This window comes from Colletes gigas, unplaced genomic scaffold (assembly GCF_013123115.1).
Source record: "Colletes gigas isolate AHSC1104 unplaced genomic scaffold, ASM1312311v1 Colletes_gigas_Sc00007, whole genome shotgun sequence".
Lineage (NCBI taxonomy): Eukaryota > Metazoa > Arthropoda > Insecta > Hymenoptera > Colletidae > Colletes > Colletes gigas.
The window spans coordinates 2321465-2346369 of record NW_025106636.1 but is presented as its reverse complement, the minus strand read 5'-3'; the positions used below and the strand labels follow the sequence as shown (position 1 = coordinate 2346369).

The following is a 24905-nucleotide window of genomic DNA, read 5'->3' as shown; positions in this document are numbered from 1 at the left end:
ATCGTGATTAATTATAGCACCAATGATGTAATCGTAAAAAGCCATTCATCATTGAACATTATCATCGAAACGAACGAACCTAAAAATTATCCTCTTGTATCTCGCCATAGGGTAATTTATTTCTGTACTCGTATATGTAAATACGTCTACGGATAAAAGTTGTGCATAAGATTGTAATGGTGTTACAAACATTTACAGACTTTTATCGTAGAACAGATTCCAGAGGTTACACGCGTCCCTGAACGTACAGGAAGGTCCTTTATCTAAAACTCGAAGAAATTCGTCACGGATAAATGCACGCATCTCCATATACGACCTTATCGGCCGATACCGGACAGGATAAATTATGTCCAAGTTTATGGCAGAGATCGATGGTGTGTCTGTCGCCGAGCGGTTAAAACTTTTTCTTCGGAATTGCTATTCGGATAAAAATGTTGAAACGATCGGAGTAGCCCACAGACCTAATCAGAGTTTCCGGGTTTCGCGAGCTTGGAAAACGATGACGCAAAGGAATTTTTTTCCCTCGAATGGACTCGCCATTCCTAGCACGTTTCGACATACGAGATCGCGAGGAAAAAGGGACACGCGTGTACGGTGTTTTTCCTTGCGAGGACCGTGTCAAGGTCGAGGTACCGAGTCACCAGATAAAATCCATCGACGACGATGAACGGGAGGAACGAGCGGAGGAGACTTAACGGTGCGTACGGAGAGAGGAAGGGAGCTTTAAGCGGCATGTCGAGAACAGACCGCGGATCTAATTATAGTCTCGTCCGAGAAGGTTTACTATGCTAATCGAGCCGAGCGAGTAAATGTCAACCCACGTGTTCTGTTTACCCCGCTACTCGCGTCATCGTTCGATGCGTCCGTTTCCATTCCACACATCACCGTACTTTCGACGAGCTTCTGCTTTTTTTTTCTATACCTCGCGCAAAAAGTGAACCAAATCCCAAACAGTAACGCACGAATATCTACACTTTTTTCTAACATCGTACCCAGCCCGAAACAGTAAATTTCCAACATTCTTGGAAGACTATGACAAACGCAAGTTCAACGCCGCGGTGGGCAGTTTCTTTGGAAAATAACTCTTTATCGAAACGCTACTGTGACGAATAGAAAAAGAGACGATTGGACATGGTGTTTTATGTAACGTTATGCGCGTCCCTGCTCGCGGCAAGAAGGGACGTTCGGTTTAGCAAATCTTTGGACAATTACGTGTTACGAACTCGAAATCGTGTCATGTATTTACGTAAAGAAATATTATAGAAAAAAAAAAGAACAAACTGCCGATTAGGAATTAGATGTTCGAATTGAATTCTTCCGGCGCAGGAAAAACTAAATGTAGAATGCACGGTAGAAGAGAGGCAGCTGGTAATACGGTTTCCAGGGGACGAGTGAATCGCGAGCGACGTCCGTGGCGTGCAGACCGAAGAACAAAAAGCAGATTAAGCGTGACGGGTTAAGAGTTCAGGAAGAGAAAGTCAACGAACCAATGGCAACAGCCAGTCGTCGTCTCTGATTGAGCCTGAATGCCGTGTTCTGGCTTTTGATTACGCGCAATCGCTCGGATTCGGGTCCCCCCAGCCCCCGTTGGCCCCCGTTGGCACCCGTTTGGCCCCTCTCTGTTAGTCCCGCGGGTGCCGCGCGTGTCTCGCGCCTTTAACGAGCGTTTTACGAGCTTTTGTCCGAGCCTTCTCTCGCGTTGTACCTTTTGTCGGGAATGCGATATATACGCGTACAAAACGCGCGCGTATAATGCCGTTGTGCGCAGACAAAACGCGCGCGCAATCATGGCTGATACGCGTACAGACCGCACGACAGAATACCGCTCGAGAACTTGATCTTCTTCATCTCCTCGGTTACGTTTCTCGGCTCGTATCTCGCCCAGCGTCCATCAGACTCGAACAAATTGTATTCGCGAATAATGGACTAGCTTTTGTCGAAAATTCGATTATAAGATCTAATTTACTTTAAAACTTTAACGGGAAAACATTGACGGAAAGACAATCGCAGGATTGGAAAAACAATTAATGACGATTCGTTTGTACCGACGACGGTTCTCATGAAATTATAGTAGTTTTAATTTCAGTCGATTTCTAAGGATGGAAAGTAAGTTAATGATATTATAATCTTTAGTTTCCTGGCCGAGCCGTTCGCTGCCTAGCGTACTTTTTACTTTACGTCGTAATAACAATAATATCGGCTTTATTGCACCGCGCGCGATTACACGGTGCAACGTAGCATTAGAAAATGTGGCTTTAATGGTAACCAAATATAAACAAACTATAATGAAACGCATTATACCCTCGATTGCAGCAAATACTCTGGGTCTCTAAGTAAATACAAGATGACGTCCACCGGAATGAATTGCTTAAACGACTCTGCTATAGTGGACACAGCCTCGAGAGCAAGGGTCATTTCACGCGGAAGCTGATCATTCGGGTGATTATTCTTTATCGGTTAATAGTAATTTCGAAAGATACCGTGCCTCTTCTAATATTATTCAATTTTATTTGAATAAAATTTTGCCTATTCCCGTTCGACTCGATATTCCAAGGCAAGGAGGTTAGCAAGTATATTTCACGTGAATATTTATGCGATGAAAGGCTCGCGCGCGCGCTCGAGATAGTTTATTGGCGACGGGCGACTATTTTTACGCCGACGCGAATTAAAAACGTGCTCGTTTTATCGATTACGGTGTCGTGCGAGCGGCATTCAGCGTCACGCTTTTTAAACGTGCATCAATTTGCCGGTGTTTCGCAAGAAGCGCTTACCGGTGTATCGTGAACGCGGCGTGTCTTAACGAGCACAACGATTCCACGGCGTGCGAATCATGAGCGAGTTTAGCCAGTCGGCCTGAGTCATCGTGCGCAAACTTCTTGTCGGGCATTGCGATCGAACCGAGCGAGTACGTGCTAATATCAACGATGCGTATCGTGCCAGAAACACCGGTGTACGGTGGTGTTTGTGTAACGCCAGAAGGCCGAATCGATCGCTCGATTCCATCGACTTGCTCCGAGATAACAGAGAGAAGGGAATCGAGCGTTACACGCTGTCGATAACTCAACTATGTCGATCGACCGATCAGATTTCCGGTATCGCTGTGACGTCAGCGAACACTCGAAACGGCAGCCGATGGTGAACAGCTGCTGATATCGTACCGATTCCAAGCAAAATAACACGATAGCGAACGGCTTACGAGAAGGAGTATAATTTTCGTACGTCCTGCGATAACGAAGTAAAAATTCCATTTTAAACGCTAAAGGTAAAAAGACTTTAAACTTCCCGCGAAGCGGGAATGTTTAAATCTTTCGTTCTTGCCTCTAAATAATTAGTTAAGGGGTTAAACGGTCCACCCCCACGCTTTCCATCTTTTCATCCCTATATTCACAGCAGGGTCGTACGGATAATATTGGGACATTCGTTATTTACCGGGCTGCGAGCAGCGTGAAAGGGAAACGACGTATTAACACGGGGGGTGACTCGTACAAAAGAGGGGCTCGTTGTTACTCACGAACCAAGTAATCATCCCCAGCCGTACCTCGGCTATTCCCTCCTCGCGCTTCAATTAATTCGTGTTCGTCGATTTTCCCCTCTGACCGCAAACGAACTTTCTGCTGCCGGACCGTTTCCATTTTAATGACACGAATTCACGGAGTCGACGTCTCCTCGACGGTCGGTAGACGTTTCGTTTCTTTATTTAGACGTGTGCACGATATACGATCGGGGAAATAGATAATCGAATGTTTCGAGAAAATTACCTTCGAGTGTACGAGACCTGAACTTCGATTCAAGTAGAATCGGCGGGCACTGATCGGACAAATAGGATTCGACTACCGTTCATCGAATTCAATTATCTCGAAAACCGCGTATTAGAAACCTAGCAACGATCTCGATATACAACGACGATTCATCGGCAATAACACGCACGTGTACATATTATGAACAACCGCGTGTCGTAATCGGTCATCGAACGACCTCAACGGAATAATATCGTACAAGCTCGACAAATATTTGTTATTCGCGATAGGCCATCGTAGTTTATCGACAGAAATAAGAACGAACGTTATCGCGGTGATTTACGACAGTTTGCCGTGAATGACAAGCCCGACGATTCGTTCTGCGTTTAAATGCTCGTTGCTTCGGGGAATCGTCCTCCGCTCGAGCCAACAGTCTTTAATCGCATAAAATGCACCGCCTAGTTTTCCGTCTTGTTCCAAACGCCGGGGAATCCCAACTTGGATGACGAAACGTTTCCAATCGTACGACAAATTTCCCATCGGTCGTCGAACCGTTCCGTATTCGTTTAATAAAATACACGGATCTACATATTTTACAGACGAGTCTGATCCCATTCGCGTTATCGTCTGGTTCAACAAAAGGTTTTCACAAAGAATCGCGATAAGATAGAACTGGCGAAGCTTTATCGAGCATCTTTGGCGCGATCGAATATACGAGAACACGGAGAACGAATAAAATTCAACCGAACAAATATTTCTCTCCGTCGAATGCATTTTCTATGAAAATATCTGTTTCTGGAATAAAATTTTCTTCCTCTCCGATTACGCTTCTTTCGAAAATATCAATTATAGCACGAAAGTGTGCGCTGGAATGACGACCGCGAAGAGCCCGCAGGATCAAATTTGAAACTGTGTCGGCTGTTTCTGAATAATACATATAGCGAAATACTATCTTATCGCGAACTGACGGCGCGAGAATGTATTTATATTTCCAGCAAACGGATAGCTGTTGAGATAATAGGTGGGTGATAAGGACGAAGGAACCAGAGCCGCGTGGATCATTTTACACCTTCTAGTCGACACTCGATTACCGATAACGACTCCGTTTACCGATCTTTTATCCATCGGGTCGCGGGCGATTGATTCTCGTCGGTGTTCCTGGAGAAGCTATTTTATTCGTTTGGAGTTTTCCATCGCGAACCGATCGTCCCCGTTGCTTCGAGCGACGATATAACGCGAACGAGGTGAATGCAAAGGGAAATTTCTTTCGCGAGGCGTTCGTCGCGATCGGATCGAAGCACAAGCGAGGAATGAGGAAGAGATTCGAAGAGAAGTTCGAGGAACGCCGACTGAATTAAGCATTAGATCGAAAGACTGGAATTTCGAGGCCGGAGTTCTGCATACTTATAGGACTGACCAGCGGCGAGGCATCGGGACGCTTCGATTGCACCCAACGAACTCATAATCGATAGCCTGAAAATAGCTACGCGTCTCGAGACGGCTATCGATGTTTAATTCCGTACCGAGAATCGATTTCTATGTACCGAAACAAAAAGTGGTAAATACTTTCCATCGAAACGATCTCGCTGAAGAAATTGCAGCCAGAATTTTTATGAAAAATTCGACGAGCAATTTATACAAAGACGCGGACCTTTGACGGAAGCTTCTGGTTGCGTTGAAGGATTCGAAGAAACGTAACAAAGTTCTTCCAGGTCGGGCACAGACGTACGCCTAGATACGCGAGGCATACTCGTGGCCGGGGCAGCGGAGCGGGCGCATTAAATTTCAGACGACTATAAGAGAGCCGCGCGGTGGAAGTTGCTGACGAGGCTGCGGGGAGAAACTACTCTGGAGGTTTCCTATGTACCTACGTGCCCGGTCAGCAGACGATGGGACTTGCTGACTATTCGCATTTCTGTCCCTCCCACGGACTCGCGGCGTAACCGCGTTTCGCTCCGTCAAATTGAAAGGTAACGCTCGGGAAACAAAGTGGCCGGGACGCGGAGGAGAACCTGGGTAGCCGGTAACAGGAGGAGGAGAAGGAGGAGGAGGAGACAGGTATTCCCGTAATTTCGAAATTCCTTCCTTCGGGTTTCCAAGCAGCGTTTTATCGTTGCCGGTACGACGCAAGAACGGGAATTGCAAATTGCATTCCCCCTTGACGGGAGCAACGTCTTTTTGTCAACTATGCGGCCAGTCGTTTTCTTCCATCCTCTCTTCCTTTCTCCAAACTGCTACTTGGGCGAATAAGGGAACGGGATTCGATTCCGCGTTAACCCTTTCCGGTTAAAAAGCGTCCGGCGCGTTTCGCGAAGAACGAAATCGTAAGCCTTTCGTAATCAAAGAGATATCTCGTGGATCGTATGACTGAATGCAAGACACACGTGGATGCCATCCAGCGATTCTTTAGATTAGAGCAAAATGTGACGCGGCGGCACACTGGGTGTACCGCAAACAAATTTCTAATAAATTAACGATAAGACTTTATTTGCAAGAGGTTTTATCGTTCGGAGATACTGCAGATAATATTCATGCATCAGTTGCTATTTACTGCGAATAAACGCTTTCACCGACGATAACCAATTCGACGATCCAAAAGGATTTAAAGACTAAGTTCGGATCAGAAACTGCAAGTTATTTTTATAATAAGAGTTTTGATAAAAAAAAGAATACAACAGCTCGTTACCTCGTTGCTTGGGCGTTAAATCTCGATGGACTACCAACGATAAGATATTTAATTTCCGTCAAGTTGTAATCGCCTACCAAAAATCCCCACAAAGGGTTAATCTCGACGATACCGTAGAGTTCTTTGACCCGAGCGCGGTTCCCCTGTCCGCGTTCGGTTTGCGGGTCTTAGGAGACACGATCGGTAATAAAACGATTGTCGAAATTACGGCGCAGGTGAATCCATTGGCCGGATAACGCATCCGTCCGCGTGCTCGCGCGCGTTTATCGTTTCATGAATTATTTATTCGAGGCCGTGCACGCGGCCCGCTCTCTCGCATTCCCCGCCGTTTCGACGTCTGTTATTATTACTTCCACTACGGCACCAGCCCACGGTGCGTGTGCTTCTAGAAACAAGATCATTCCAGGTCGATGCCGAATGCATGCAGCGTCCTGCTAGCGGCAGGATTTATTCCCCAATTATGAGGAACCGGTAGGGGACGACAGGCTGTCGACCAGACCCAGACACAAAAGGATGCAACCGAAAGGATTCGAGGGATCCGTTTCGCCTTCAGGATTCTTTCGAGGGGCGTCAGACTCCTTGGCCCGATCCATTATTTCGACACGACCGCGATACACTCTTAAAAGAACCACCAAACTTGGACAGATCTTTCCTCCCGTTCTTTCTCCGGGCAAATTCCCCAACGATCGTTGATCTTCTAGCGATCGAAACTCCTTGCGTTTAAACTTTAAAAAATAAATAGTCAATTATAAAGGTACAATTCATACACGATGCATCACGCGATAGATTATAAGTTTCGTCGACTTATCTTTCGACATTTTTTAAGTTTTAACAGAACCGGTACACGCACGCATGCTCTCGATCGGTTATCAATTTTCGTGGAAACTACCACCACGCGGCACTATCGTGGGAGCAACGACCTTATCATGGTAAACGATCGGGGTGTATAATTGGAAAACGAACGAGATTTTTTTACAAACAACCCTAGCTTAACTCCAATTGTATCTCTGGGAGGTACATCGAACTGACGTTATCTACTGATTACGTTATCGTATGTAATCAAACGTTTACTGAAACGCGAGAACGAATTTTACATTGTCAATTTATTCTACTTCGTGCCATGCCATCCGATGGTTATAAAAAAACTTTGATTTTTTTCAGCTAGTTCAATTCGAAATGAAAATAATACCCTTCCCCGCCATGGAGGTTTCCCATTCTCCAACAATATTCATCGCCATTATTTATTTTCTCGAAACAGTAACAAATAAAAGTGCTTGTTGTATTATAAAAGCGTGGTAAATAAATGGTAAAAAATCCTCGGTTTGCAGACGAGAGATACGACCACCCCCGTTAACGATTTCTAGATCACAATTTCCATAACTCTGGTCCTTGGCGGGGGTGGACGCGATATTCATTGTGGAAGTTTGCTGAAATGGTTTGCAAACACCCGGTACACGCGACGGGAGTAACTGTACTGGCTTGCGGTCGTCCGTGTTCCGCCAAGAGATACACGCGTGTACACGGAGACAGCCGGGATTTATGCGCGCACGCTCCTCCTCTCTTTCTCTCCGCGCAAAGAGAGGAATACACTGTAGGAGTTTCCACGGAGCCACGACGCGGTAATTAACTTTGCACGGGATTAGAAGGCGTGGGTACCGAGCGAATTTACGGCGAACGAACAGAGGGGGCTCTTCTGAGAGCCAAGGGGATACAAGAAGGAGGAGGAGGAAGTCAGATGGAACACGAGGCGTTCCTTTCCAACTGAAAGCAGCCTCGAGAGTGTCACGGGCGAGCTCTGTCTCGTTTCGACGTGCACTTTCGACCTTTCCGTTACATCAATTTTATTTTATCATTAAAAAAAGTTATACACCTCAACGTTCATTCGTTTAAATTTCACGCGAGAGAAAAATATGAGCGTCGCTACTTTTCTAAACGCGGAAAGAGATCGAAATCGAAATCGAAATCGTCGCACGACCTGTTTTGGATGGGGAGACGAGCGAAACTGGCCTTCTCGAATTCAGGGACATCGACGAGCAACGAACCTGCCGATACTCGTGCGAGTGGGAGGACGCAAGGCGAAAGAAAGGCAGGTGCAACCCGAGGCATTCCTTTCGAACGGAAAAACAGGCTCGAGTGACGACCACGATATAGAACCAACCTCGTGCATTTTAATTTCGACGACTTCCTCGGCCGGGCGACTCGTTGCACAACGAGAGAACAACCACACTACCGGACGTCCGAGTTTCTCTCGATCCGAAACAGTGTTTCTCAAACTTCGCTTCCCTTCGGAATAGCAATTTATGACGGACATCGTGTTCCCTCGTATTTTTAATATTAATTTCAATTCGATAGATTTCACTTTTATAAAAAGCCAAAGCGATCCAAATTGTTTAATAAGAATAAAATGGTAGAAAGAGTGCTCGCGGGCCCCAATCGATAGCCCAGTTTGAGAAACACTGCTCCAGATAATCGTTCCTCTTTTACTTTCGCGCCTGACCGCTATACAATACTCCGGGCGGATTAAATGTCGAGGGAGCTGCGCAGCTTCTAAGTCGATGCACTGAATGGACAACCGTGAATCGCTGGAACGCGTGCTTCGACGCGTAGAATGTCATTCACGGAGAAGAGAAAAAGAAAGTCGAGAAGGAATGCGAGGCGTCCGGAGTGGCGAGGACGAGGAATTACATCAAGTTATGCGTCAATTTCACCGCGTTCCACGTTGGGAACTCCCCCATTACGTGCCGCGACAAAGTGTAACGAGCGTCTTGCGAGCGATCGTCCAATTTTATGCGCCTTCCAGGGACACGGAAATGTTTATTTTACGTCCACGCAACGATGGAATTCCTTTCCAAGCGTTTTGCGACATCCTTGCGAACACGCGGACGGCGGACGAATTTCCTTCCTCTGTTTCTTATTTCTTAAAAATAGATCAAATATAAAAATGTATTTTTATTCGCAACGAAACGAACCGGGTGTACGTGGAAAGAAAAAAGAAAAGAACCGACATTCTGTGCAACACACGTAAGCGCCTGGCACGAGGGGGATAAAATATTCAAGGCTCTTCGAGAAGCAAAAGAACAGAACACGGTGATGAATAAAGAAGCGAAGCCACTTTAAAAGTAAATATCGAAGTTACGACCTCTTATCGCGCAGCTGACCGGAAGCCGCGAAAGCGACGAAAGAACGGGCCTTTTAACGCGAACGCGGGGGAATAAAGTTAGGCAGAACGAGCAGATGTCGTTGACAGGTATCTGCATCGATTCCGTCGACGACGGGGGTTTCGATTTTTGCTGCATTCCGCGTTACGATGGCGTGACAAGTGCGCGTAGCCTCCGGGTAATTACCGTCGCGGTAACCCCCGGACTAATTAGCCCCGGTAATTTATGAGGAAGTGCGTTCGGGTTTATCGTGCGTTTATAAATAATGCGTTCCAATTAGAAGTTCGCGTTCCTCGCGCGGCAGTAAGTTAATGCCATAACGGGCGAGATTAACAGCCGAAGAACGCGTCAACTCGGAATTATGGCTCACGGTGCGAATGAAAATTTTTAATTAACTCGCTGCAACGCTCTCTCTTCCAGCAACTTCGAAAGAGGTTAAGTTAAAGGGAAAACCGACAATTTATGCCTTTAAAATTATTCGCAACGCGACGCGTCTGACCATCATCGGCCATTTCCACTTTACGCCTTTATTCGACCAACGGGAAATATAATTACATTCAAAACTAAAAATTCTAATTTTACTTTAACGAGCGAGGAATTAAAAGTTGTGTGTGTCTTTCGAGATAAGAATTCTGCCCGGTTCTTGCTACCATCTTGAGCGCGATAACGGTAAAGGAATGTAATCGCGCTCTGTCCACCGAGCGTAAACGAAGAGTACTCGAGAAGACAGGAAATTGAAAGAATAAAAAAGTAGGAAGGTTTTCGAAACGGTAGCGTCAGCTTTAATATGCTTTAAACCCATCGACGAGGAAACGACATCGAGAGAGACAGGGTGTCGTGGCACGAAACGAAACACCGTCGAGCTCTATTGTTGCGTACCGTGGAGTGCATAATTAATGACCTTCGTGCCGGTCGAGGTTTGCATTGCAAATGCCGCTTGGAAACGTTCGCTCGCTCGCTCGCTCGCTCGCTCGCTCGCACACACGCAGCCTCTCGTCGCATAAATAAACGGCCGCCTCGTGCATGTGCACCGAACCCGTTGCTCCGTTCCTACAATAAACACCGTGAAAGTTTCTGGATCGAGGAACGCGCTCTGTTTTCTCACCGATGCGATGGGTTAATTCGCCGATCATCCACAAATTTTCCTATCTTCGTAATATCAATACTATCCTATCTTCTTTTTACGAAAAGAAAAAGCAAAACAGCGATAACGTTTCGAGAATCTGGTCAAAGTGGCGGAAAGTGTTCCGTGTGCCCGAAAATAAAAGTTACTAAATATACAGGGAAAAAGAGAGAGAGGCGGAGGACTCTCGGAAGCTTTTACGAAACTGTGGAGCCGAGCAAAGCCAGACGGCGCGCATAAATCAGGCCGAATTTTCCATCGCAGCCTTCAAAGCGTCCCAGAAACGTGTTTCTTTTACCGGTGTCCCGCAAAAAGTCCGCGCAATTTCAACGCGACGAAGAAAAGAATTTATCGTTCGGTCCCCTCTACGATGCCGCCAATGTAATCAACGACGCCAAACAGACGTTATCGCGACACCATCGTTCTTCGTTTCCTGCCAATTTTCCAAGGCCATGGCCCTCGTCGATCTTTGAGCTTCGCTTTTCGCCAATTAAACGATCCATACGCGGTATAATTTCACTGGATGTTTATTACCCGTAGGATTACAAACGCGTCCAATGTAAAAATTCATATATTCGGATTTGATGCGCAATCGCGATTCAAAATATGCTTTGTAACCAAAAAGTCTGCTTTTTTAAATCATCGGTGATCCCTCGAGCGCGCGAGCAACTTTAACGAGTCGTCGGTACTGACCTTCGAATAACGGAAACGAAAACGAAACGTTTCAGCTTGTAAATCCAAGGTCGTGGCAGCCACCAAGCATGTCAGATGCAAGAAATGAAAAAAATCATCCAGGAACGATAGAAATACAATCGAACAACGAATAAACGAACACTAGGATTTTTCTACACGCGCACCACGCTACCGAATCGTTCGACTTTTTGTCCAAGACTCTGGGTGGCTGATAATCGAGTCAGCCGTCGAGACGCGCTCGGTGTTACGTTTTATCAGAGCCGCGAAATGGAAAACACATTCGATAAGCCTTTATCGGGGAATTATCTGCGCGGAGACGAGGGACGCGATCGCACGAGGGCGATCGAAACAGCGAGTCACGTTCTCGCGCGATCCACGACTTCCGAACAGGACGAAAGCTCGCCAACAACTGCCAGGACATTTTCGTAGGGTGGCAGGGCAGGTAGGCCGCAGCCTGGGCCTTCGCGTGAAAGGATCCTCTCTGGTTTATGCACCCATACGTGCCCGCAATGTGTTCACAGCGATTCTCAACTTCCTGCTCGCCTTTATGACCCCGATCGTTCATTTCGCTACAATAAACTACACCCACGAGCGCAAGTTTTGTTTCCTCGTCTCTATTAGTCTCTCCTCTTTTTTTTTTAAATAAAATTTCCCCAACTCCACGAGGGATGGATTACGTGGAACGGTCGACGAACAGATATACGTTTCATGTTCCGTGATAAGATTCGTACGCAGATGCTTTGCGTCAACGATTATCTCTGTTGCGCAATAAGGGAAACTCGGATAATTTCGTGGTATTGTGAAACTGTTTGTTCCTTTGTTTCTTTGAAAAATTAAAATAAATACGCAGGATGCGACCGGCTCGTAATACGGGACACTGCGGATTAATAATTACTCGCATAGAACAATACTATACGTGTATCGAGATTAAATTTTACCTCGCTGCCAAGGCCTAGCTTAACACAAAATGAATTGCCAATATCTACGGCAATTACTATTTTTTAAAAAATTTATACCAATGTTTTGTTCGTCGTTACACTCTTTATTTTGTTGTAACGCTTGTTGTACGTCGCGTGTGTTGTACTGTACTGTCCTTGAATTAATCCATTCTTATCGCCACGTGTTTCCGATACATACTTATCTTCTCCTTTTATTTTTCGTCGCGAACCATAGTAAACAATGAAGAAATTGCTTCGTAGGTATCGTTTTAGCTTTATTATTCTTCTCTTCGTTTGTGTACAAATTATTCTCTACTGTTTCGATATTGTATTTCGATTTTCAGGTGCACGTGATTTAATATTAACTCAACCAACGACCTTTTTTTGATTCGGAAATTCCAAGTGTCTACCATTAATTTCCAATTGCGTCTAACAATTTTTTGCTTCCAACTGAATGTCTTTTTTCTCGTTACGCTTACTCGAATAATCTATCCAAAGTGTGTATAATGTCGCGATAACGTATCTGGTAAGCTAGGAGCGTCGTACGAATTTCGGTAAACATTTCAACGACAAAATGTTGCAACGCAGAATCTGAATCGTTCTATTTTTCCTATGTCGTGGAAAAGCCGAGGGTCACGAGTTCAAGGCTTCGAATTTAAAACCTCATCGCAAGATATCCAGGATTTCTTGTATCGAGCGGATGAAAAATGAGAGACCCTGGCCGAGAAGCAGGCAGGCAGGCAGGCAGGCAGGCAGGCAGCAAAGTACACAGAGGTGTGGGGCAGGTTTTGGGTGACTGTCAGGGCTGTAACACGCACAAAAGGCAGGTGCTGGAATGCATTGATTGCCCGGAGCCCCTCTCAGCATCCCGTGTGTCCCTACCCGTATCTGCTCTGGGAACCACCCTCCGTCTCTCCCAGGGAAACGCTCGAGAAGACCCTCAAGCTCCGGGAGAACTCGCTCTCCTGGCTCTGCTTTCGGATTATCCCTCTTTTCTCGGGACCGGGCAAAGCTTCTTCGGCCTCCTCTTCTATCAATTTATTCCTTTTCCCTTCCGTCACGATCGTTTCGCCGTGTTTTACACGCGAGCAACTTGTCCGAACTCTACGAACTACACGAAACGACCAACAATTCCGCGTCTGTTATTCAAATTAGAGAGAAAATTGCCTCGTCGACGTTCTACGAGACGAAACCGACCCGTTAGCGCTAAACGTTTACTTCTTTTGAAATTCATTAGACGCGCATACAAAAAAAAAACAAATATTAGTTCTGTAGATTTGAAATAGTTGGGAATCGAAAGGGCAGAAAGCGAATTTTACAAAACGTTAAGAGGGCTTTGGAAAATTTGCTCATTTTCGCGATACACCGAGCACCAAGTACCTTCGAAATTCCACAAAGGGAATTTCTAACTGTTCGTTGGAATCGGGGCCGCGGTTTGCGAGAGAAATACTTCCTTTCAACGAAACAGTACTCGATCCTGTGTGGAGGGAATGTAACGAATTATTCCGCGCGAAGGGTTGGGAATGAATTTTCGTTGGCATCCAGAGTTAATTTGAGGCGAAACCACCTATGCTAGGCTGTCCAAGGAGAATATTAAATTCTATTTCGACCAACTATAAACGTAGAAACGGATAGAAAAAAGTAAACGTTAAAAAGTTCGTTTCGAAAATTGTATTTTTCTGTTCTCAAGTCCGTAATCGAATCGCGTAAGCTACAAGCAAACGAAAGACCACCCTCGGACGCATTTTATCCCCATCGAGCGACCTTAATCGAATCGCCCACGCTCTGCCCCGAGACAATTTCGCGGGAAAACTTGCCTGCCGTTTTCAATAAGGATTGGAAAGCAACGATCGACGGGGCGGAAAGCTGGGGTGGTTTTTCCCTTTGGGGCGTGACTCGGGCTTCCTCGTTATTAATCTCTGGCGACCCCCCTTTCCTCTCGGAGCGTTTCATAATGCATTTCGTGACAATGAAATCCGTTTCGCTCCGATTTGAATGCAGGACAGTGTCGTTGAACTCTTTCATGCGTGCAGGGTGTGTTTTGTGATTCTTGTACTTCGAACGAGGTAAATGCGCCCTCTTTTTTTACCGAACAACGTTCTCGTTCCCGATCGAAGCAATTTCCTAGATCGTTACTAGGAAAACCGCAGAGACTTCCGAGGAATGCCGGTGCAAACAAGGCGGCTGTCGGTGCTTCTCGGAAATTCTAAGGCGGCGCCCTTGGACGTTGCCTCGCATAATCGAGCTCCATCGTTCAATATTTGTCACTGGTTTTTTACTAAACGCGCGGCGATAATACGAGGCAAGCGGAATGACGGTCAACGTTTAGAGAATACAGCCGAGTCTCGAAAATGTTTGAACATCGTTTTTATTTTAATTCGCATTTCATCGAATGTTTTTGCAAATATTTTTTGACAAAACTATTCGTCAAGAACAAACGATGAACCGTGTAAACGTCAAACGATTACAGTTACGCGAGGTTAAAGAAAAGTCTGTATCCGAAATACCGAGACACGACTATCTCCTTCAACTATCTGCAGTCAAATTTCCGGGATTCTGCTCAAGGTTGTATTCCACCGTCTGATTTCGGTCGAACCGAGATTCTCGATCTCGGGGAAACAAAAGGGAAGAAAGTATCAGTCGCCCCCCTCACCCTATGGACGAGAACAGATCGTCCATTTAAAGAGGCGCATAATGGCAGAGAATTTTTGTCGAGCATCTGTTGGACACGCTGCTCCGACGGAGAAGGCCGAAGGTCATTAAAAACACGCGCACCGGAGAAAAACAGGCAGTAAAGGCTGACTAACCTTTTGATGTGCCAGCCTGAGGGACTCCTCAAAGTGCTTGTGAACTGCCTGCTCGGTGGCCCTTTGCTTCTCGAGCCTCTCTCTTTCCATCTTGGCCTCCCTTTTCTCGCGTTCACGTTCCAGCCGGACTTCCGCTTCTCGCCGCTCCCTGCAACGCACACAAAAGTTTCGAGGTTACGCACAAAGTTCGATCGTGCACAGTTTAATCTTGCATATACGTTTCGTCCCGAATACTCGTTCGTCGATCGACGATTAAGGGGGCCTTCCGGGTTACTCTTTAAAAAACCATTGTACATCCGTTTGCACGCGTTCATCGAATATTAATTTCTATTGATTTACGGGATAAATTCCCCTTCATAATATAATGTAATAAAAACCTCCGTGATTGCCGGAGTCGGGGCTCGAAATTTTCAAGCATATATCCAACTTTTGCTGTACCGATAACATTGGTAGTTGGCAAAAATACGAGTAAATTGATACGATTAAGAACGAATGCTTTCACGGTGCTTCGTTTCGCGCCTCTTATCGATTTATCGCAGCCACTCCTCTTCGACCGAGTTCCCTCCGCGTTTAATCGGAATCCCCCGTCAGCTGCAAAGAAAAGTGTAGGCGAGGAAGTGGCCCCGATATCTCGCGTATAACGAGACCGTTCAAGTACTATTACTGCCGACGCTATAATTACTGTCAAGTTCCTGCGAATCGGGTTCTTTCGTTCCACCGGGCTGCTATTCGCCCGAACGCTTCGACCGGAGTAACGTTACACACGGTTTCCGTTGCGTTTAACGCTTTTTCTTACGTTTGTATTCTTGGTACGCGAGAGATTCCGCTGCTATTCCATCCGGCGAAATTCCTGGGCGAAAAAAAGCGCGGCAAATCGTTAACGCGTTCGTCATTAAAAAGTCCACTTTTTCAGAATTTCACAATTTGCATACATCGTTACAACACTGCGATACATTGGAATTGAGAAATTGTGATGAATCGGGTAAGCCTTTGGGGCTTATGACTAATGTCACATTATATACGCGTTTGCGATCGTTTCTTGTTTTACGTTGTCGACATTGTGCTCCGACGAAACGAAACGATGTCACTGTTATTTTCATATATTATTTGTAAGAAACGTTACACAGAATGTTTAAAAAAGGGTACGAAGACGGTTAATTGTCCAGGAACAACTTTGAGAAAACGACAACAGTCGAGCAAAGTGGAAAAGCCAGCGTACACGAGCGTCTCGGTGTGTACTTGCTGGCGAACGTGTATTAAAAGAGCCGCGATAATAACGCCGACAGTGGCTGGCGAACATATCGTGACTTTTTAACGGACTCGGTCAGATAAGCAGCATTCATTAATGCTTGCGCAAGTTATTTATACTGTTACGTGCGCAACGCGCGTGTTTATCTCGGTTCTCGGTCGGCGGACTTTACAATGCACGCGTTGGATCCGCGCGATAAATAACACACGTATTCGCGAGTGAATTTCGCGCGCGTCTCCCGTGCCGGAAAAATGGCCGCGTGGACGGCGAAAAAAAGACACGGAGTTTTCGTTCTACCGGAAAATCTATTCCCGTGCTCCGTTGTTCGAGAGCTTCTCTCTCACTCGCTCTCGGATCTGTTATTGTTATTTCAAGTACGGAGGTTGGTTATCTCATATCGGGTTCCCGTTTGCTTTCCTACCCGAATGGAACCGACGTATCCCCGCCGTCTATCAAAATTAATCGCCCCGAGATTATTATTAAACGTCTTTATCGCGCGCATAGGTACACACTCTGCGTGTATTGCCTTGCAACAGTAATTTCCATAATGCCGAGCTACGGTCAAAGATTGTCTTTCGATTAACGGAACCTGGAATTTTCGACGGACAAATAAATGTTAATCTACCAAAAACAAAGACCTTGCGAGCGATGCGAAACGAGTACAAAATAAGGAGCGTCAACGATGAATTTTAACCTGGGATTCTTTTTCCCGGAAGTAAACAAACAATTGGAAAATTCATTCAATATTTATTAGGTTCATGAATTACCGCGAAGAAACAAGAGCATTATAATTGCTAAACGCCTTCGCCGGGTAATAAGTATAAATAAGTGACGTACAGTTCCTGTTTCCAAAAGAATGTTGGAACGCAAACGCGATACGATCGGTTTCGGGTAATCCCTAATGACATCGGTTTATTCAACAATTCTTCGATGAATATGCTTCGAGGCATCGGTTTCGTAATTCTCCTTATTGATAAACGCGCACGATTTTCGAGTTAATCGATTCAGTAAGTACCTTTAGAAAGATTTTCGAGATCTGGAGGGGAGCCTGGAGGAGACGTACCCGTTCCAAGAACGAGCATAGCTTATTATTACGCTACGACGTGTACCGGAACAACCAGTTTCTGCATCCGAGCAATTTGCATCTTTGAAACGAGGCTGACTTGCTCGGTCGGTCGACGCTGCATAAATCGAGTCCGTGTTTTGCAACGTATACCGCAAACGAGACTCCTTTTTGCCCGCCGTTGGATATTATTCGGTGAAAGCATTATCGTATCGCGACTTCCTGCCGGACGAAAAATAATTCCCCGAGCTTGTACGATCCTGGGCGAAAAGAGGATGCGCGAAGGAGTCGGCTGTTGTGCATAAATCAAGAGCAAGAACTTTCCTCGCTCGCGCGAATCTCGAAACGCCGGAGCAATGGGGGTCCAGCTTTTCAGAGTTGCGATTCACTCATTCGGGGAAACTTTTAATTTTACGGGCAAAGTTTTCTATGCGCCGCTCGGGACGATAGTTTGGAACTCCAGCTCGAGCAGAAACGGACACGTGTCACGGAAAACCGGAGTAACGTTGTTTCCCGATGTTCGTCAATGCGTTTCTAACATAAAGCACGTACAGTTTGGACACGTAGCCGAGGGGAAAAAAGTCGAACAAGTAGGATAAGAGAAACAGGTGTAGCAGAAGAATTAAGACAAACGAGAGTCGTATTCCAATAAAGGTATACCTGACTTGTACACGTTTACGTCTTTGGCAGATAAAGCGTTTTAAGGTTCGTGGAAAGCTCGAGAGAACCGGTGGACGTCTGATCGGCGAACAATCGGGAGTCGCGTTTCTGTTGTTTCGAATTCTAATTATGATCGGCGAACGGGTGAAATTATTCGCTCCAGAGAGGAGGTTAATCGGCAGCGCGGAGATGGCCGAAGGCCGACAGGACAGGAATTCCTTCTCCTCCTCCTGTTGCTGTCTCTTTTTCCGTCGCGTTGCTCAGAAATCGAGCAGCGGCCAGAAGAGAGGCAGCCGAGCGTTTGGTCGATAAACCAGTCCGGTATGGGAATAGGACAGGTTTGGGCCGCGGGCAACCTTTGAAAAATCCGGTCGCTCGGAACTGGCCTGACCAGAAGACCAGTTTTGCCGAGCAACATACAGCGAATATCACCAAAAAAGGCCTTACGCATCCTTGTCTCGCGGCCTCTTTTGTTTTGCTCGTTCGAGGCTAACTGCGCGAGACGTATTCGTACGTCGCGTGCACGCGCGCGCACTACACACCCCGATTGCTAATTGATTACTTTCCGATTGCTTTCCTAATCGATTGCAAAAACTAATCCTGATAATTAGAATCGTCGTCAGACTAATCGTCATTCACGATCTACGTTTCTAATCAGGAGAGGATGATCTACAACACTTGCTGGAGGAAGAATGTAAAATCGAGCGATGTAGAATCGAGCCTAGTTAGCCTAGTTCAAACCTGAACACCTGTAAAACAGCTGTACCGAAAGAAAATTCATTTTCCACGTTCTTTTTATAATATATTGCATCGATAAGTACATATTTTTTAAAAAAGAATGTCGAGTATCGTTAGCAACGTGTCCTATTATTAACTTATCGACCCGATAGTAATGAACAGTGGACTCGCTTTCTGATTAACGATGAATGAGTTAATAGAGCCCGATGATTGCGTGCGGTTCGATTGCTTGTATTATTCATCGATCATGATTATTTGTGACATGTCGCCGTAGCCCACGCGGCAGAAGAATTATAACGGATCCGATGTTTCTATATAGGATCATTAATTATGGAAAACAATTTCTCTTTTTTATTTTTACATGGTTGCTCGTGTCGGTAGCTTCCAAAGCGAAATACATCGCCGAGTATATTTTTCTTGTACAGGTTTAAAATTGTGGAGACCACTGCAATATTATATACAAAAATGTTAATTATGCGTACTTACCAAATAAATGATCATAGACCACCAGTCTTTTGTGAGAATATAAGAATGTTTAAAACTGTACACTGTCGACGAAACACGACGACTCTTCCGAAATTTCTGTGCACGCGGTTCGATCGCAAAACCAACACTGGCCGATTATAAATACGGTAAACACCGACAAAGAGACGCGAAACGCGAACGTTGCTTAAACGATTAGCCTTCGACGATCCCCGATGGCTGATCACGATCGCGGTAAAAGGACGACGACGATAATTCAGCAGAGACTCCTAAAATACGTTCCACGAGGTCTGTCGCTCTCTCTCTGTCTACTCCTGTATTCGTACCTCGACCTTCGCGTCACTTTCCCTTTCCACGCGCAACGAGGAATTTATTTTCATGTAATATTTACCAAACACGGTACGCACGCGCGCACCAGCCCAGACACGGGAATTATCACGACGTATCGTCTTGGAAAGCAGACTAGGAGACGAATTTCCAGGAAAGGTCATTGATCGGCCCTCATCCGTCACTGCTGTTTATAAATCGTGACTCGGGTACATAGCACCACCGGCAAGAGATATGCTTGCTTGCCTCGAGTAAATGCGCGCTCCGTTGGAAATATATTCAAGGCCGTTATAGGAGACCCGCCATTACAATTTTCGAGATCGCATCGTGCCCCAAATTCTGTTTTTTATCATTTAATTCGTGCATATCATGTTTGTTTTACCATCCTCGAGGTTGATAACAGCCGTACTTGGCCTTAGTACCAACGTACATTTACTTTCATTTCTATACCACTTCTTGTTTTCGTTTCTCGTTCCGCTCGATGCTAAATTTCTTAATGTATACAAGCTTCGATAGAGTAAAAACATATTATTATCGACGAATGGAGCGTGCAAGAAGCGACCTCGAACGTTGCTCGAATACACTGCCAATTAAATAAAGTTGAGCGGTCGGAGTCCAGCGTTGGGCAACTTTTATTTCCAAACGAGTACGAATTTCAAGTTGATCGAAACGCGAACGGGAAGTTGGTTTACGAACGTACTACAAAATTTTGTTCGGTCGTTCGGGAATAAAATTTGCCCGATTCTATCCAAGTTGGTAGCTTCGCCTGGCAGCGGGCTCGATAAAACAAAGCGGTGTCTCCGCTCGACAGAAATTATGGCCGCCATTAAACCCATTATGTACTTCGCGGTATCTGCGCCCGTAGCGAAGTTCTAAAAGCATCGGAGGACGAACGAACGCGTCGTCGTTGTACATGGTACCGGGATAAACGGAAACGAGATAATCGCGATTCGTTCGCTACGCGCGTATCAACGACGAGAGAACGAGAGAAGAGATATTTCCACTCTTATCCGTAGAGAAGCGAGCGAGCGAGCGAACGAACGAACGATTCGATTATACCAGAGGCTCGAATTTTACGGCTCATGAATTTTGTAGGATGCGCTGAATACCCCGCTTTCTTCGCGTGGCTTGTTCGACCTTAAGTCAGGGCCTGACATTCTGAACGCGCACTAGACGATCAAGATGGCCGCCAGACACCTGTCCGTCTACGTTCTTCCTCGCTTCTTTTTCTTCCCTTCCTTTTTGCCCGAGTTGCTCGCTGCGGGGAGCCGCTACGTTTTCTCTGCCCAACGACTAGAAACGCTTGGCGAGCCCGATTTTTGCTTTCATTTTATACTACTGCCGTTCGACTCGACTCCGACGTTCTACCGACAGCCTGGCACGAACGATTGTCTTCCGAGTTATACTTTCATTCTGCTCGTTAGAAAACTATAACGCGACTCCGTAAACGACGCAACTTTACTTCTTACCGCTTTGCGTAACTAATTTCTCGCTTGGAATTGAAATCATTTACTTGCAAATGCGCGAAATTTATCCCATTCTACCGAGCCAGTCGAAAAGAGTGCAAGTACAAAGAGTACCGAACAAGTCCAAACGTAAATTGAAATTAAAATGGCATTATATACATATAGACGAGAAACGCGCGTCGTGATTGAAATTCTTGGAATTACGATCTCGATCACCTTCTAATCTACGTATTGATGCAACGACTCGAAAACGAGTCACCGCTGTCCTTTAAAAAGGCACGTCCGTGCCTCGAAGGATTTCTTGGTCGGATGACGTGTCCCGCCTTTGCATTATGGCGTAATTGGAGTGGAAAACCAGCTTGCCAAAGGTCACTGGATCGCTACCCGCATACGTTGCATTTTATTTACCGCCTATTCAAATGAGTCGTGCTTCTGCGTTCGATTACCTTCTCACGCGTTTGCAACCGTAGCTCGCATTTCGAACGCGTAGTTTCGTAATCGGACTTAGCCGGCAAATGCCAAAACGCATCGCGAGCGAGAAAACTCGCTATTAAAAGCTCGTTGTTCCTAATACACGGCCGAGTCAGGCCTTGCAATTAATTTTGTAATAGAAAAAGAACACGCTCGTGTAAAATATCGTTAGTTTCGAGTATCGAAAGCGAGAAAATTCGATACGTTTTAAAGTAAATGCTGGGAAAGTTCTGCAAGAAGGTGGTTATTTTTCGCGGCGATACGGCCGATGCGCGTCCGCATCGAGTTTGTGTGTGTGTGTATCGCGCGGCAAATTAACGCTTGCATTCCTACGCTTTCTGCACCCACCGGTGCGCGATTACCATGATTTCTGCGTGACGTAATTTCACCGCAGCAGAAGCGCGCACACAGACACAGACGACCGACGACGATCGGATAAAAGACGACACGGAGGAAGAAAAAGGAGAAACAGAGACGAAACGAGTTTTCGTGGCGCACACGTGCTCGGTCGAAGAGCTCGTATCACGGACAACCACAACGCCCCACACACACCTATTCGCCGGCCAATGCATCATTTGGACAGGTAGGTTGGGCGCACGGACGTCGTTCAGGTATATACAAGCTTCGATGTAACGGGTATGTATACCGGGTGAGACTCCGACTCCTCCCTGCTCGCTGTGCACGCAATTACGAGATCGTAATCGTTCGTTGATACTACTCTCTAATTTCTATTTTGCCGTATTACTTTTGCTGCAACCAACACCAGCGATACAATGTTAACGTAATTGCAAGCTGCTAAACCAACCATGCTCTTTTCGAGACAATAAAACAACGTACTTTTACTTTTCGCTCGTCCAAGACGAGGCGTCCCTATTTCCGGTGCGATAAAGTAGAAAAATCAAATTTCATATCGTTCCGTTTTATATAAAAGCAACGTTTCGGATTGTCACCTTCTTCTAAGAATATTCTGCGTACGTTTTTTTTACGATCCAAGGATAGTAACGCTGCTGCACTCGACTCGCTTTGATTCGGCTTTCATCGTATGGGCGTTCTTTAAACTTATTTTTCCCCGACGAGTAAACATTTCTCCGAATCCCCGTGTCTCGCGCGGTTTAAAATAGACGCGAACGGAGCGAAATACGAATAACCGATTTAAAAATGACGCGTCCGATACAAGCACGCGTTTAAATATATTTATTAATATTTTTAACCCTTCGACGTCGCGTTTGGCTCCTCTTCTTCGAGGAGGAATGCGTTTCACAAGCTATTACGATTAATATGTGTTCACTTTAACATGTCGTATATATTACGCGCCTTGACGAGTCGGGAGTTGAAAGATTCGTTTATAGGAGTACGTTAGCGATGCTTCGAATTATGCAAAATCCAATAAACAGAAAAGAAATCGTTCTCTCGTCGGTCCGGAACGAAAATACCTCCTGAAGGCGGCCGCATCTCGTTTCCTAAGCTTCGAACGTGCAGGTCGAACGGAATGGAACGAAAATGAATTTATGACCGCGCAGTGGAGACCGACCGGTCTATAGAAAGCCTAAAGCGACTCTGTAAATGTCACTAACCTTGCAAAAGCCAGGTTTTACCGGCTGCCACGTTTACTCGGAAGCCATTAATATATCCAGACGCAACGGGAGAGACCGGCGCAACCGCGATGGAGCGTCGTTAATAATACGAATCGGATTTAGTTTCTGCGTTCGAGGGGAACGCGTGACTACACTGACTAAGCTGAGACGGCGTTTTATCGCGGGAACGTAATTGAGACTCGTAGCGTTAATGTCGCGAGGGATTAACCTGTTGACTCGACCCTCTATCGCTCGTCGATGACCACCGATATATTCCCATAAATTCAGTTTAAACCCTAAATCACTCTGCTCCGAATATCAAATAAATTTCCTCCCCGTAACCGTAATAATTTCGATCGTACAAAGCAACGCTTCCACCGACATCCAAGTCAGGTTTTGACTTTTAATTTGTTTATTTTAATTTTTCACGCTACTTACTTTAGAATTCTAGCGGTGTTTGCGCGAAACGATAATTTTCATTAATAACTTCCTTGGAGAACACCAAACCCAACGGTCGAAGGCACGGGAGTCCGATTATTTATGAACAGCGTAAACGTTGCGGGAATTTATAATAGCCAGCGTGCCGCTATCTTTAGAGATGAAACTCGAGTTAAAACATTTTCAGCGCGATATCAGAGGCGTGGAAAAACGACGAACAGAGTGGGACGAGTTTGGATCGGTTGTTGGCAGTGCCGGTACCCGGAATACGCGATGGGATTCGCCACCGCTTAAGCTTTGACGAGTGGTCGACGCTTGTAAAATTGGTCCCGGTGGGAGCCGACGTGCCAAAATGTCTTACTAGCGTCGCTCTATTTTCGCCATCGACTAACAGGGGAACGCTCGTTTGAGCGGAAAGCCTGGGAAAACTAGACTCCCGCGACTCGGTGGTTGTTTAACAACCAAACTCGAAACGGGGCTCAATGTTTTCGCGGAGATGCTAATCGTCGGTTCATGGTTTATGCATCAGGCTCGTTACAATTTCATATTTATCGAATTAGCACGCGTGGCGCACACAGTCGATTGGTACGCGCTAATGATCTTTGGAGCGACTTATTCGGTTGTCGTTAAATATTCATACCGACCGATTATCCGCGACTCGAGGCAATATAACGAGAACTGCTTCGAAACGGTGGCAAGAATTATCGCTGGCTGTTTATTCAGCCGCGAGAGCTAATTTTGCAACTTAATCTTGCGAATAAGTTCGTTCATCCGTGTCCAACGGAGATAATGAAACGTAACGAGTTCCAGAGCTACATCGCGATCCGACAACTATTTTCCCGACGCCTTCGTGCTTGCATTTAGATGCGAAAATTTTATTTCCTCCCGTCGATGCACGCAAGGAGGAATTTTTTTACACACACGACAGTCAACGGTGTTGTAGAGTTCGCTTTCCCTGTGATTCTACATATACATGTACGGAGTGCCTTCTAATTATAGCGATCAGCCCTACGTCCGCGAGGATACCTGTCTTGAACTTTGTACAGAAAGCGTTAACTCCCTATCGAAGGGTTCACGGATACAATTTAAAATGATAACCCGCTGAGACGAGTCACGGGCTCGTTCGTAACAGAGTGGCACGGAACCAATGTTTTCCCGGTGTATAAATGCCATCCCGAACGGGAACTAGGGGTCGAAGAATGACGCAGAGGGAGGGGCACTCGATGCTCGACACGGATATATCAGCGAAAGCCGGAGCACGATCAATAAATCCGGCGAAACGCGGCATAAAAGG

At 45.8% G+C, this 24905-nt stretch overlaps 1 protein-coding gene across 6 annotated transcripts in view; it reads right to left on the bottom strand.

Annotated features, from left to right (window-relative positions):
- Positions 1-24905, bottom strand: part of LOC122396356 (probable JmjC domain-containing histone demethylation protein 2C) — a 220163-nt gene that overhangs the window by 13844 nt on the left and 181414 nt on the right. For all 6 annotated transcript variants that reach the window (XM_043394668.1, XM_043394671.1, XM_043394669.1 and 3 more), the window contains one exon: positions 15143-15290. In XM_043394668.1, the coding sequence (XP_043250603.1) occupies positions 15143-15290 (148 nt within the window). The remainder of the gene's footprint in view (positions 1-15142; positions 15291-24905) is intronic.